At 39.7% G+C, this 14756-nt stretch overlaps 1 protein-coding gene across 2 annotated transcripts in view; it reads right to left on the reverse strand.

Annotated features, from left to right (window-relative positions):
- LOC111161144 (reticulon 1) overlaps nucleotides 1-14756 on the reverse strand; it is a 217303-nt gene that overhangs the window by 17620 nt on the left and 184927 nt on the right. Inside the window, exon 1 of one of the 2 annotated variants that reach the window (XM_022524676.1) lies at nucleotides 8302-8475. The exons of the other annotated variant lie outside the window; for it this stretch is intronic. Within the exon in view, the coding sequence (XP_022380384.1) occupies nucleotides 8302-8362 (61 nt within the window). The 5' untranslated portion in view covers nucleotides 8363-8475. Of the gene's footprint in view, nucleotides 1-8301; nucleotides 8476-14756 lie in introns of those variants that run through there. 2 annotated transcript variants of the gene reach the window in all.

Consider the following 14756-nt stretch of genomic DNA (forward strand, 5'->3'; position numbering starts at 1 on the left):
TTTATATATAATATCAACATTTCATCAAAGGATTGTTGAAAATGATATGCTATTGACTCTAATTGACTTTTCAGCAAGCTTCCAATAATTGACTACAATACTTGACTCTCTTCTGAAAAGAATTAGAGGCTTGAAAAACCTCAGTCCTTTACCAGCCTGTGTCCAAAGCAGTGGTAGTCAGTTTCTCTGATTTTCATGAGGCCAACAAAGTATCAACACCAAAAGTTAACAAGAGGAAACAGTAGTAACTTTCCCTACTTTAACTTTCCCTCATTTTGCCATCGAACTGGAGAAACATAATGGGAATCAACATAATAAAAAAACCTTAAACAGGCACAGAGACCTTCAAAGATGACATCTCCAAGTCATGGATTCTATGAGTTTCCTTCGCCATGAAATAGTCTCATACATAAGTTTAAACTTTAAATGGTAACCTAGGGCCCCTGAGCCTGGGGAAAACTGCTGCAGCGACTTCTGCTGATAAAGACATCTGCAGTGATTCCATTTTCCAGGCCCTTTCTTCTCACTGCTTAAATACAGCCAGTATGACTGTCAAGAGAAAAATGCCAACACTCTTATTTCTAGATGTTTAAATAATTCTGGGGATATTTTGAAAGAGGAGATACATTACACCCAGCATTCTGTGTGGACAGTAAAAGAGCACAGCATTTAATCCACATGGTAGTTCTAACCACCACCCTCTCCCTGTGCTATGAAATTAACGCAATGATGCTTAGACCCGTGGTCACCTCGATGGGATGTACCTGGCCAGGAAATGAAACAGCAGGGCCCAGTGTTTAAGACAGTGTGGCCAGCTCCTCCTGCTAAATCTTTTAGCAACTGGGCTCATTTGGAGGGGTCTCCACAGGGCAACTGGCATCAGAGGGAGAGATGGCCATATGGAGAGAGAGATAGGCTTTGGGCACATGCAGCTGAGGGAAGCACATGGAAAGATTTGCAAAGTATTAAATAATGGATGTCCTTGTGTGATTTTTTTTCTTTTTTAAGCTTTCTGACTTGATCAAAATACAAAACTGTTCATTTGGTTGGTGGTAATCAATCATAATTAGCCACAAAATCTTGTTTGGGCCACACCAGAAAATCCATCATGGTATTGAAATAGAAAAGAACCATGGAGATAGATAGCTATTGCTTCCTTTATAAAAACTAAATATATTTAACATTTCTTACTAAGACCATAAAGGCAAAATGCTTCTTGAACTAAAATGATAAGGAAAAGGAATGATCTCTCATTGTACCTCTGTTTCTGTCAATAAATTATTATGCCTTTCTTTTTTTTAAGAATTTTTTTTTTAAAGATTTTATTTATTTGACAGAGATCATAAGTAGGCAGAGAGGCAGGTAGAGAGAGAGGAAGGGAAGCAGGCTCCCTGCTAAGCAGAGAGCCTGATGCCGGGCTTGATTCCAGGACCCTGAGATCATGACCTGAGCCGAAGGCAGAGGCTTTAACCCACTGAGCCACCCAGGTGCCCCTATTATGTCCTTCTTGATCCCTATTACCAGTATATTGGATCTGCAGTTCGGTAGAGTGTTACCAAAAGCAAGACATGCTCATTGTTTAATGGGTAGAACTGCAATAAATTCTAAAAATTAAAACCTGTTACATTTGTACTTTTCATCTCTTCAAAATCAACATCAGTTTGGGCAAAGAGCTTGTAAGTAATGCTTGAATTATAAGACAACTTTACTCAGATTTAACTTAAAAATATAGTTTAAACATATTTGGAGGACACAGAACTCTATACTTCAAACTTCTAACAAATTTCTTTTTATTTTATAAAGGTTTTATTTATTTGTTTATTTTAGAGAGAGAAGGAGCCTGCCTGAGCAGGGGAGGGGCAAAGGGAGCGGGAGAGAGACAATCTCAAGCAGACTCCGCACCAAGTGTGGAGCCCTACATGGAGTTTTATCTCATGGCCCTGAAATCATGACCTGAGCTGAAATCAAGAGTCACATGCTCAACCTACTGAGCTATGCAGGTGTCCCACAAATTTCTTATCTTATTTGAAATATATGCTACAAATCTGGAATACATTTACAATGACCCAGATTTTAATGTAATTATTATTATTGTCATCTAGGCCAAAGATGGCTTTTAAAGAATTATTAATGTCAAATTCTTAGCTTTCAAACTGTGAGCTTAATTATAAGGCAGTCATGTTTCTTTGAATAGTTGTGTGTACTTTCATAAGAACTGGAAAATGACAATATGTAAATATTAATACTTAGTCAAATGTGTACACAACTTGGGAGACCAGGTTGAGATGGATGGGAAATTTTGTGGTCACATACATTTAATAATTTCCAAAAAGACAAGTGCTATTCTGGAAGTCATCTACCCACATTAGCTTTTGTTTGCTGGATTAGGTGAATATTAACTTTTAATTCTACTATAAGTATAGTAACTTAGAATATATCAATTACTTCACAGATTCTGTTCCCAAATGTATTAACTAGTCTGAAGATGAAAGAGAATTGAATAAAGAATATAATTTCAAATATAAGGAGGAAAGGGAAAGAAGGAGGCAGGGAGAGGGAGAGAAAGAGAGAGAGGGAGGGGAATAAAGAAGAGAGGGGGAGGGAGAAAGAGGGAGAGACAGAAACCTTTTCAAAATAATGAAGAAGGAGCGACCTTGCTCATTAAGATGGAATAGAGGTCTGCAATCAACAATCCTCGTGCTTCAGTCATACAGTATCAGGAATATTACTGGGGTTTTTAATGAAATAAATATTAATTCATGGAAATCTGAGAAAAATCATAGATTTGAGGATGTAGGTTTAGAACAACATTTTTGTCAACCTTTCTCACCCATGACAGATCTTCCTTTAAAAAAAAAAGACTCTGCAGAGAGTCCATTTGTACAGTCTAAAACCAAAACATGAAAGTAAAAAAGTATTCTGATGTATTGATGTTTATCACAGACTTTTTCTTAATTTTAGAAAGTAATAGCTCATACAGTAAAGAAACATATGTCAGACGCTCAGCAATTCTCTCAGTTTCACGTCAGTTTCTTCCATTAAATTACTTCAAATACTTCTGAGACATATACAATCTTGTTTTATAAAAGCTGTTTTTATTGCCAAGTCCTCTAGCTTCATGTTACATGGTATGGAGATATTGGACAATATTCAGCAAATATTAACGCTGATAAATGCTGGTGGTAGGACTTTGGGCGAGTTGTGACTTTCATTTGAACCCCTCTTTGAATAAATGGAAATTTTCATAATAGGTATGTATTCCTTTTAGAAAAAGATTAAAGCCATTATTCTCTCCCCAATCTTTGGAATATTCCCTTAGAAAGATTCCCTTGAAAATAATCATACACAATGATAAAGTAGAGTTTTATTTTTCAATGGAGTAGTAACTACTCATATTTCATATATTATCTGTATAATGAGAGTTTTCTTTCACTTAAAAAAAAAAATCCCCAGGGGCACCTGGGCAGCTCAGTTGGTGAAGTGCCCGACTCTTGAGTTTGGCTCGGGTTGTGATCTCAGGGTCCTGGGATGGAGCCCCACATCGGGCTCCATGCTCAGCATAGAGTCTGCTTCAGATTCTCTCTCCCTTTCTCTCTGCCCCTTCTATCCCCCACCACCACCACACACACTCATGCTCTTGCACCTATGTGCTCTCTCGCTCTCTCTAAAAAAAGAAAAAAACATCTCCAGATTCCCAGCTAAGCCCGTTGCCCCATTGGATCTCATTAGAATCTGCAGGGAGGGAGCCGGCAAGTGTAATACTTCTGTTGTAACATTTACATAGTATTATAATGAGATTCTGTCCAAATAAAAGATGTTTGATAAATGGTTGTATTGGTCTGCCTTTATGTGAGTATTATCTTGACCAAATGTCATCTTCAAAATACAAGCATTTCTTTCAATTTCTGTCACTAAAGCAGGCATGTTTTTCCTGTGTATTCTGGGATGCTTGGCTGTTTTCAACTAGCACCTTTCAGAATAGACCACCATGAACAGTTTTTCCACAGAGCACTGTAGACCAGAGTAAAATATTTTATTTTGTAAAAAACCAGAAATACTTTTGAGTTATATTCTCTGGAAAGTGTTTTGCCCTTCATTAATACTTTACACACTGGGCAAGCTGTAACTACGGAATGCTGCAACACAGGGTCAGGTGAGAGCTGACCAGAAGCCCCAAACAGGTGACAAGAATCAACCCAGTGTATTCCCAAGCATATTGCCAGGGAAATTTGTCAAGTACGGTGATATCTGGAAAAAACTATCTTTTTTCTTCCCCAAAGATTTTATTTATTTATTTGACAGCGATCACAAGTAGGCAGAGAGGCAGGCAGAGAGAGAGAGGGAAGCATGCTCCCTGCCAAGCAGAGAGCCTGATGGGGGGCTAGATCCCAGGACCCTGGGATTGTGACCTGAGCCGAAGGCAGAGGCTTAACCTAATGAGCCACCCAGCCACCCCTGGAAAAAACTATCTATGAGCACAAATAGAATGATAGGGATGAGTGATTATGCTCAAACTTTATTCCCCTGCCCCAGTACTATTTGGATTTAGGCAATATGATAAAGTCATTAACAGCAAAGCTTTCAGAATCAGCCTGCCTTATGTTTGGGACCCAGTTAAGTGGGAGGGCAAATTCCTGGCCCTCTCTGCCTCAAACCCCTGTTTCCTTCTCTGTAAAATGGGAGTAAGATAATCGTCTTCATATTTATGAAGCCTCATAAATAAGCCTTCATATAAGGCTTAATTAAAGACATGTAGCAAGAGTTTAGGATAGCTACAGGGACATAGCTAATATTTACAGAGAATCTGGGATGATTAATTGATGACGGTGGTGAGGATGACAACAATGGCATAAACTGGTCAAGACCACTGACTTGCTGATAAATTCTGAGCTCTTAAGGGAAGAAACTATATGAGAAATACCTTGGCAGAGGTCAGTGGAAGTTCACTCTATAACTCAGCACAAGTAAAGAACATGGAGTGCTGTGATGGGAAGAGTTCTGGATTTGAAGCAGGCACGTTCTCACTATTCACTTCAACACTTATCAAAAAACCTTGGGTAAGTCACTTAACCTCTTTGAGCCTCATGATGTCCAAGAGTAAACTGAGAAGCTCCTATGAGAAGACACTTGGCAAAATGAAAACAATGTAAATGTGAGGGATTATTAAGCCCACACAATCACCATTACCTGCATAATTCATATTCTTAGAAACACCATTGAGGAAAAAGTTATCTACCATAGAGGCCAATGGCAGAGCAGTGAGAAGTGAGGGGTTCTGTGGTCAGACAGCTGAGGCTTGAATCTAGCCTCTTCTGGCAATACTAGCCATGTACCTTGGTGGAGGCCTCAGCTTCACTTATAAAATAATAATAAAATTTACACACTACAGGATTTGTGAGCATTAAACGCAATGATGCAAGTAAAGCATTAGTAAACGTGCCCCCAACATATTAGTATTATCGTGATCTGTAACGTTACTATCTCTATAGGTGTCTTATTAGGTTATGGTTTTATTTTGCTTCCATTTTCACTGAGTTGGGTGGGCTTTGGTTTATAACCAATATTGGCAGTGGTATCTTTTTTTTTTTTATATTGGAAGCAGGATCTTTGTAATGTATACATTAATGCATTAATATACTGTAATGTAATGTATTACAGAATCTTTGTACTAGTACAATGTGGACTTTAGACTCTCTTTAAGTGCTCCTGTCTCCAGCTGAAATCTTACATGTTAATAAAGTAAATATAAGTTCCTTCTGCATGGGTACTACAGTTCTTATGACAATTGTATCAGTGCCAGCCGAGTCTTCAAGAAATAGTCAATGGGCTGCAATTTCTCCATGGAATGTTTAATAATATGCAGAAAACCTGAAGCTCACTTTCTTTATACCCTTTCACAAGCAAAACTCTCACCTGTAATACTTCTGGAGGACATTCTCAACAATGTTACCCTGCGTCCTGCAACCATATTCACAGTTGCTCCTACATCACACCCATTTCATTTCTACACGCAACTCTGCTCTGCTGGGCTATGGACCAGGCTCACTAAGAATCATTACACACCAACCGTGGCTTCAACCCCAATTGAGTATTAAACTCACTTGAGGATCCTCAAAAAAAATATTGATACTTGACCCAATTGAATCAGAACCTCTAGGGGTGGGGCCCAGGCATCCTTTGTGTTCCTAAAAGCTCCCCAGATGATACTAATGTGTAGCCAGGCTTAAGAACAGCTGTTTTTGATAATGAGGAACTAACGTGAAGAAGATACATGGAAAACGTTAAACAAAAATCTTATTATAGATTTATTTTAAATGAAATTTCTCTTAGTGAAAGAAAAAGGAATAATTTATTTCTTACTATTTCTCTTTCGTGCCTATAAACCCACCCACCCAGTTATTAGTCAATTTTCAAGATAATGGCTTTGTTCTATCTGACAAAAGGAAATCAATGGTATTGAAGATGACCAAAGGTCACGGAGTGTAAAAGACCTACAATGATCTTGCATTAATCTTCACAAGTAGCTGTATATTGAAAATGAAAATGATTGTTTTCAATAGACAAATGATGACATTTGTGTTATTTTCTGATTATAAACAGCCATGCGCTTTTTTAACCCCTGCAGTGAGAAGGTTGACTGAGGCGAAACACATAGGAATATAATGAAAATAGTGTTTTATATCTTGTACCAATAAAAAAGAAAATCTGCCATGCTTTGGCATCTACTTTTTGTATGAATAGAAGAAACTCATAATCATAGTCTAAAAACCAACTTTTTTTAATGTCTTTGCATCCAACCTAAACTTGATATTATATCACGCCATAGTTGTCTGTGAAGTGTTATCAGAATAAACTGGATGAGTCTAATACCTAAGAATGAAACGTCACCCAGCATTTTCACAACTGCCTTCTGTATAAAATATGCGACTTCATATCACCGCCATCATTCTCTAAAATTATGCCCCTGAATTGCCATCCATTTCTTATTTCCTAGCTTTTAAATATGTTAGGACCATTTATTTACATTTGACAGTTGTATTTCTAATAGACCCACATAATTTGAACTCGACTGTACCATTTTATGTCACCACCACCCAAATCAATGAATAAGAGATAGCTAATGTGCTCTTAATTCTGACGTTCACGTTTACTTTATCTTTGCTTAAAAAATTTACTTAAGAAAAATCTTACAGGGGCGCTAAAGATGAAAAGCCATTCTATTCTTTCTGTGATATAAAATGACAAGGGGAAGATGCCAGATTAAAAAAAGAAATCAGCTTCTGCTCCAGAGTATTTTTGGTCCCCTGAGGAACACTGCAACCCTTCAGGTTAAGCCAAATGCGCCTTCTTCAGAACCTTATTTGTTAAAGATTAAAAGACACTTCATCTTACGAATGCCCGAGTTTAGCACACATAATTCATTCTTCCAAATTCTCTCTTTCTCCTCATAATCTCAAACTGAGCAAGGTGAAGGAGGGAATCTTAATGTAACAAAGGAGAGATGGATGTGTGAAGTATGAGGCTGAATAAAAATGGCTGAAAAGCAATCCCAGCGAGGCTGGAGGGTGGCCACACCCAGTGCTAATATGGACTGTTTCAAAATAAATCTGTTATATCAGAGGGCACTTTGCACTGCTTTGTATTTCCCCTCTATTTGTATCGCAGATACCCATTCTTAATAAATAGTAGTTACAGGTTACCCAAATGACAGACAAAAACCCTGAAATATTTCAAAGTGAACCATCCTAATATGTGGCTACGCCATCATATTTTCAGGATTTCCAGAGCTAGTCTGCATTTCCAGTCTCCTTTGTGTGACCACAAATAACAACCCTGAAATGGGTGTGTCCCTCTCAAAAGGATGCACTAGAGCCCTCTCACTTAATGGTTCTATCAGGAGATTTCAACCTTTCAGGCAGAAATTAACAGGCCTGGGATGCATGGAACAATAAGAAAGCATTTTAACTCCGGGGCTGAGAAGAGATTAAACAAGTACTGAACAATCAACGGATGCCAAAAGAACTCCCGGAGGAGGCAACTGATGCATTATTTAAATTTCTAGCATTACAACAAGAAAACAAAGGGGTGGGGGTGGGGGGTTTAAAAAAAAAAAAAAAAAGGAAAAGAATCCAAACACCATCCTTGTTGATTTTTGACAGGACAAGTTTACTCCCCCCAACAGAAAGCTCTCGGGTATGAAGCATGCATAGGTCCCACAGGTGAAATGCTGCACAATGGCCGAGTCCGGGTCCCGGGGTTCCCGTGCACCGCAGGCATGCACTACTGAAATAAATAGAATACCCTGACTTTTCCAGTTGCTCCATACACAGTCCATCTTGGTGGAGTCGGCAGTGGCCTGCATCTTGCGGGCTTGGGGGGCTCGCCGTTGCTGTCCTCGGGGGCGCGGAACTGGCACTCAGGGTCGGCGCCCCGGCTGCAGCGGCAGGGCTCGCGGTGGCCGCGCGGCTGCAGACTGACTGAGGCTGCACCAGCCGGCGCGCGGCGAGGGGCGGGCGCGTCGCGGGCGCCGCAGTCTCCGCGGCAGCGAATCAGCGCGGCGCGGCCCCGGGGCTGCCTGCGCGCGCGGGGCTGCGGCCGCGGCTCGACGCGAGAGCGCGGGCTCCGCCGGCGGTCCTGGGGGACGGCCCCGGATATGGCTGAGCCCGTTCTAACCCAGGATGCACAAAAGCGGTCAAGGTGTGGGGAGATGGGAGAAGAGGAGGGCGAAAGGGCCAAGGGTGGGGATCAGAGTGCGGAACTTGGACCGTTCCAGGGAGTTCTTGACACAGGGTGCATATTCTAGAAATTTCTGAGACACCTAAGAAACCTGTTGGGTAAGACGCAGGTAATGGCAGTACGGATGTCTGGCTTTCAGGAGAATGCCCCCCAACCCCCCGCATTGTCCCCATTGCTCACTCACCTCTCCTCCCCATTTCTTTACATTCTGGCCCCGATTTATTTTAAGTGCCTGGCATCTTCCAAGCAATTGCCAGATCTCTTCCTCTTTCTGGAATGTTCTATGGCTATCCAAAACCTTTGTTGGCAAGCCACAATCACTGTAAAGAAATCCTGCTGCTCAGGAGGTCTGGTATGTTTTTCCTGCTGCCCCTCTTCTCCAGCTCAGTTTGTGGTTGGAATGAATAAATACCTATCAGAATGCGGTGCCTGTAGGCTCCGGTGCAAAGCCCTGGACTCTCACATGTGGAGTTATTGATCATTGCACGGACACTCCAGGAGGTCAGTTGTGGACACATCCAAAAAGAACTCAGGAAAGCAAAGGGTATTTGCTCAAAGATGATGCCTCAACAGCATCATCTTTGGGATTGAGTGTTTGGGGGCAGATGCAGGTGGGCTGTGTGTATCATTGGGGAGATAGAAAGTAAGTTTCCAAACCCAGTGAGTCAAGAGACTCAAGTCCCCTGTTACAATGCAGATGTCAATGGGAGGAGGAGAACAGTGGGTGGTGACCTACTATTTAAATCTCACCATGATATACTTTATCAGATTATACACCAAGAACTTGAGAGAATGGATGGGGGGGGATAGGTACATTTTGATGAGGAACATGTAGAGACAGAGAGAAAGGACTCGAATTTGGGCATTGTCTGGGGAAGGCAGTCCTAGTGGCAGGACCCATGGGGAGACAAAATATAACATGGGGCCAGAGGACACCTTTGGAACTACAGGGGCATAGAGAAGGAAGAGTCCCCATTTTACTTGTGGCATGACATCATCTTTTATAAAGTATTTCTCTCTCTCCCTCGAGGATAATTGGAGTCTTCACGATTCTTCCACAGTTCCCGAAGAGGTTCCTTGCCAGACCCAAACCTACATTTGCACATACTGCATCAGCAAGGACTTAAAGAGAGTAGTCTCAAGGTTATGCTTATAGCTATGATTTATCTTTCATTTTATGAAGAGTATACACTTTAAAATGTGATCTTTGGGATATTATATATATGTGTATATATATATATATTATTAAAATGCAAGCTTCCAGAGAAACCAAGCTTCTCTCCATTGGTCTGTAACATAACTGAAATTACTAAGGGAGCTTAATAAGAATGAGACCAGGAGGATGATTTGGCACTTCTGGGCAGCTGAAATCTCCTATAAGAAGAAGGGGTGTCAGAGCTCCCATGGGGCTGACAGGAAGGAAAAAAGTTATTACAAAGCACTTTTCAAACTGACCTGCTCCAGTGACTGTAGTGATGTTTTTAGATTTATATTTCCAACCCTACCCCAAATTTTTTTCATCATCATGGTCATGTTTGGGAATTCATTCAGAAAATACTGAAAAGACATGTACGTGATGGTCTGACCAGCAGTGAATTCTCGCTGTATGAAGTAGGGCTGGACAAACTAAAAACAGGTGGGAATAAGACTCATAAGGAAGCAGGTTGCCATGTGGGCTGCCTATCCTGGCTCCTTTTCAGTTGAAAACCTTTGGAGGCTTGGCCACTAGGAGGCACTGCCAGTCCAATGATAGCCCCAGTCATCAGTCCTAAGTCCAGCTGGTGCCCCCCCACCCTTACCTTTACTGGCGAGTACTAAGTGTCCACCATGTTAGCAGAGCCCCCGTTCACGGCTAATCTGATGGGCGGTACTGTGCAGTGAGCTGAGGGCAGCACATCCCTGGCTGGAGAGGGCAGGAAGATGCTAACTCTCCCTCAAGTGGAGGGGAGCTGTGTCAGCCTTCTTGGGCCATGTATTTTCCTGGGCCACCAAGTTGACCTTAGAATGTCAGCTGTGCTGAAAGACCACATTCTTTTCAGTCATGCTGAATCTGAAGACAGAAGCTTGATGATGCCCAGAAAGTCAAGACAGCAGTCTGATAGTTGAAGGTTGAGGTAAGGCATCTGATGCCACAGAGACACACAGCAGTGAGATACGTATTGAGGGGCTTTAGGTTAAGGCGTAGGTGGTAGGAGAAAACATAAATGAATGTATTAAAGAAAAATCAGGCAGAAAAGTGTGAAGAACTTGATTGAGAATTGGGGGATGTGGGTGTTAAGACCCACTTCCGTGGCAGAAATTAGTTATGTGGCCTTCAGCGAGTAGTTATCCCCTTTGGACCTTTCTCTCACAATGAGAAATGAATTATACAAATGAATTACAGCTTTAGATGCTTGTGTCTGTGAAATAATAAGAATTTCTTTTTTGCAGACATTGTAAGCAGGTACGTTCTTTGCACAAGTACCCACACAGTATTAATTAAAATCTCTTGCCAAGATCAAAATGATAAAATGGGTAGAAAAGATATGTAAATTGTCCTTGAGTGGTGAAAGAAAACAGAAAGCAAAATAAAGCTTGCTAAAAGCAGGCAGGAACTGCCACTGTCTTTAAACCAGGAGAGAACAGACGGGCTTTGTACACAGCCAGCTCAGAACTTGGTTTAGGTGCCTGCCAGGAGGGGAAGTGATGTCTTTAGTTTTCAGGATGAAATCATGCTGCAGGCATTCGGTTCAAGGAAAAACAAGATTGTCAAATTTTGAAATCTCATTCCAGATCAAGAGAAATGTTGAAGACCTCCATGCCCAGAGTGGCTGTATGGCACCTGGGTTTTGTTGCTCCAGGACTTTACTGATGAGAATCAGTACACCTATATTGACATATTTAGTCAATAAGTAATTACTGAGCACCTACTGTATTTTAGACACTGTTATAGGCATAAAGCAAAATTTCTACTTTTTTTAAAAAAAGGTTTTATTTATTTATTTGACAAAGAGAGAGAGATCACAAGTTGGCAGAGAGGCAAGCAAAGAGAGAGCAGGAAGCAGTCTCTCTACTGAGCAGAGAGCCCGATGTGGGCCTCAATCCCAGGACCCTGAGATCATGACCTAAGCCGAAGGCAGAGGCTTAACCCACTGAGCCACCCAGGGGCCCTGCAAAATTGCTACTTTTAAGAAGTTTTATGTTAGTAGGATGGGCAGATAATAATAAAAGAGGTAAATGTATATTTCACTTGTGGACAGGTGTACAGGGGGAAATAAAGCAGGTAAAGGGGATAGAGAATGGGAGTGGGGTGGAAGTTTTCTATTTTATGAGGAGGGTCAGCAAAGGCCTATCTCGTAAGGTAAAATTAAAGCAGACGCCACACTAAAGAGAAGGAGAAGGCCATTTAGCTATATGAGAGAAGAGCATTTACAGATGCACTGAGTTTCAGGACAGAATGTAATAGCTGGTAAACTATAGGCAGCTCATAGAACTCCATGTTTGGTGTGTGTGTGTGTGTGTGTGTGTTTCATGCTCTGAGAAATATAGCAATTGGAAGAAAAGGCACAAAACCAAAAAAAGTACTTCATTATGATCAAAGAACACTCAGAACTCTGCTTTATGCCATATGGAATAAGGAAATTTAAAGTAACAACCAATTTGGCACATAACCCACTGCACCAAAATAATGCATAAATTGCCTTTAAATTGAACAAGAGCTTAGCACTTGTTATTTGCTGGGTGCTTTCTCATATGGTATATACTTAGTTGTTATAGACCCTTATGAGGTAGATAGCGTTTACCTTCATTTTCTTGATTCATTCATCCATTCAATCTGCAAACATTTATGGTGCCCAAACTGCCTGATTCTGTAAATACAAAAGGAACTGCCACTGGAAACTTGAGTTTAGTGGGGGAGATTTACACATAAATACATAAATGCAATCAACAGATAGGTGTATGAGCAGGAAAGAGTAGATACACAGTGATTAAGGGGAAGAAAAGGTTTTAGGAGAGGCTTCAGAAAATAGATGATAATAAAGCTGAGTTATGAACAAAAAAGTAGGATCACCAGTCTGAGTGATGAGGCTTTCCTGGCATACAGATATGGAAACTTAAAACACAGACAGCTGCAGGGGACAGTGAGACAGGGCCAAGTAATAATACTGTCAGTAAATGAAGGAAACGCTGTAGAGTTTCAAGGGGGAGGAATAACATCTTGAGAAGTTGAATAATTTATCCAGATTTGGCTTGGGATTTTCCAGGATTGTTAAAAGACATACATTTTGGCCCTGAGCAAGACAAGAGGAAATCAATACCCTGACCCACATCAAAGTGAAACTGCAGGGCATCAAAAACAAGAGGAAATCTTAAAAGTAGGCAAAAGTGAACAACACATTGCCCTGAGAAACTGTTGGGCCAACAGCAGTCTTTTTATTAACTGAAGCCAGAAGGCAATGGAATAACGTTTTCAAAGTAGTGAGGGAAAATAACTATCATCTAGATTTCTGTACCCAGCAAGACTAATATAGGTATTTTCAAATGTAAGAAATGAGAGAATTTCCCAATTATGAACCCTGCGGAAAAAGCGACCAAGGTTGGTGCTTCCGGAAGAAGAAAACTAAACCTAGAAGGAAGAAGGGAAATGCATGAAAGAACACTAATTGTAAAAATTGACAATGGTTAATTTGGGGGGGGGTTTGTGAAAGAAAGGTGAAATTAAAGTAGTAGATGAAAACAGAACGTAAGATAGGACAGAGTGATAAAAGTAAAAGCATCCTAACGTCTTAGTACTATTCAGGAGAACAGTAGAGATCTTAATTTAATTTAAAATATTTTTTAGATCTTAATTTTAGGCTATGAAAATTCAAATTTGTAAGTTAAACATTCAAGGGTCATCACCAGAAATAACTAGAACATATAACTTTTAAATGAATAAAATGTATAAACAAAGTAATTAATAAATCAAATTGAAGTCAGGAAAGGAAAAATATGAGAAGCAAAGTAGAGAACAAGTAAATAGAAAGAATAAAACAAAGTAGCAGAAAACATCTAAATATATCCAAATAATGCTAACCAAGAAGATGGAAACTCGGATTGGATGAAAAAAATCTAGGTAAAGGATGTTTATAAAAGAAAATCCTAAAACATACTGCCACAGTAAAGTTAAAAGTAGATACAGAAAAAACTATACCAGGTTAATAGATTTTTGGATAGTGATCTGGCTAATAAACTCACTTACTAACTCTAATTGTGGATTCTTTGGAATTTTATATGTACATTATCATATCTTTTCTGAATAAATGTGGTATTATTTCTTCCTTTCTGATCTTTATGATTTTACTTGTTTACTTTGACTTAATTGCACTGGCTAGTACTTCCACATATAATGCTGAGTAGAAGTGGTAAAGGGTATATCATTTTTGTTTTACTCCTGGATTCAGGGAAAAAGTGTGCTCAAAATTTTACCATTAAATATGACGTTGGCCATGAATATTTTAGCTTTTATCAGATTAGGGCAAGTTCGTTCTATCCCTATTTTTTTGAGAGTTTCTGTCATAAATAGGTACTCAATTCTATCAAGTGCTTCTACTGAGGCTACTGAAATGATCACAGGGATTTCATCCTTAATTCAGTTAATACATAAATTACATGGATTGAGTTTTGAATGTTAAACCAACCTTGCACTCCTTGGATATACCCCATATGGTTCTAATGTGACATTTTGATTTTTAATCTGTTTATATCAATTTTAGCAAGTTTCATTTTCCTCAAATCAATTTATCCATTTAAAATATGTCGTCAAATTTATTGCTGTAAATTTTCATAACATCATAATTTTACATTTTTAATAATCTGAAGGAGCTATAGCCATGTCTACTTTTTCAGTGGTGATACTGGTCAGTTTTATTTTTTTCTCTTCATTTCTTAATCATCTTATTGGAGATTGATCAATTGCATGAATTAATTTCAAATAATAAAATTTTTCTTTTATTTTTTTCTCCTTTGTGTATCTTTGTATATGCTTTTTCATTCTATTA

Source organism: Enhydra lutris, unplaced genomic scaffold, assembly GCF_002288905.1.
Source record: "Enhydra lutris kenyoni isolate GAN:26980312 unplaced genomic scaffold, ASM228890v2 scaffoldscaffold4, whole genome shotgun sequence".
In the NCBI taxonomy this organism is placed as follows: Eukaryota; Metazoa; Chordata; class Mammalia; order Carnivora; family Mustelidae; genus Enhydra; species Enhydra lutris.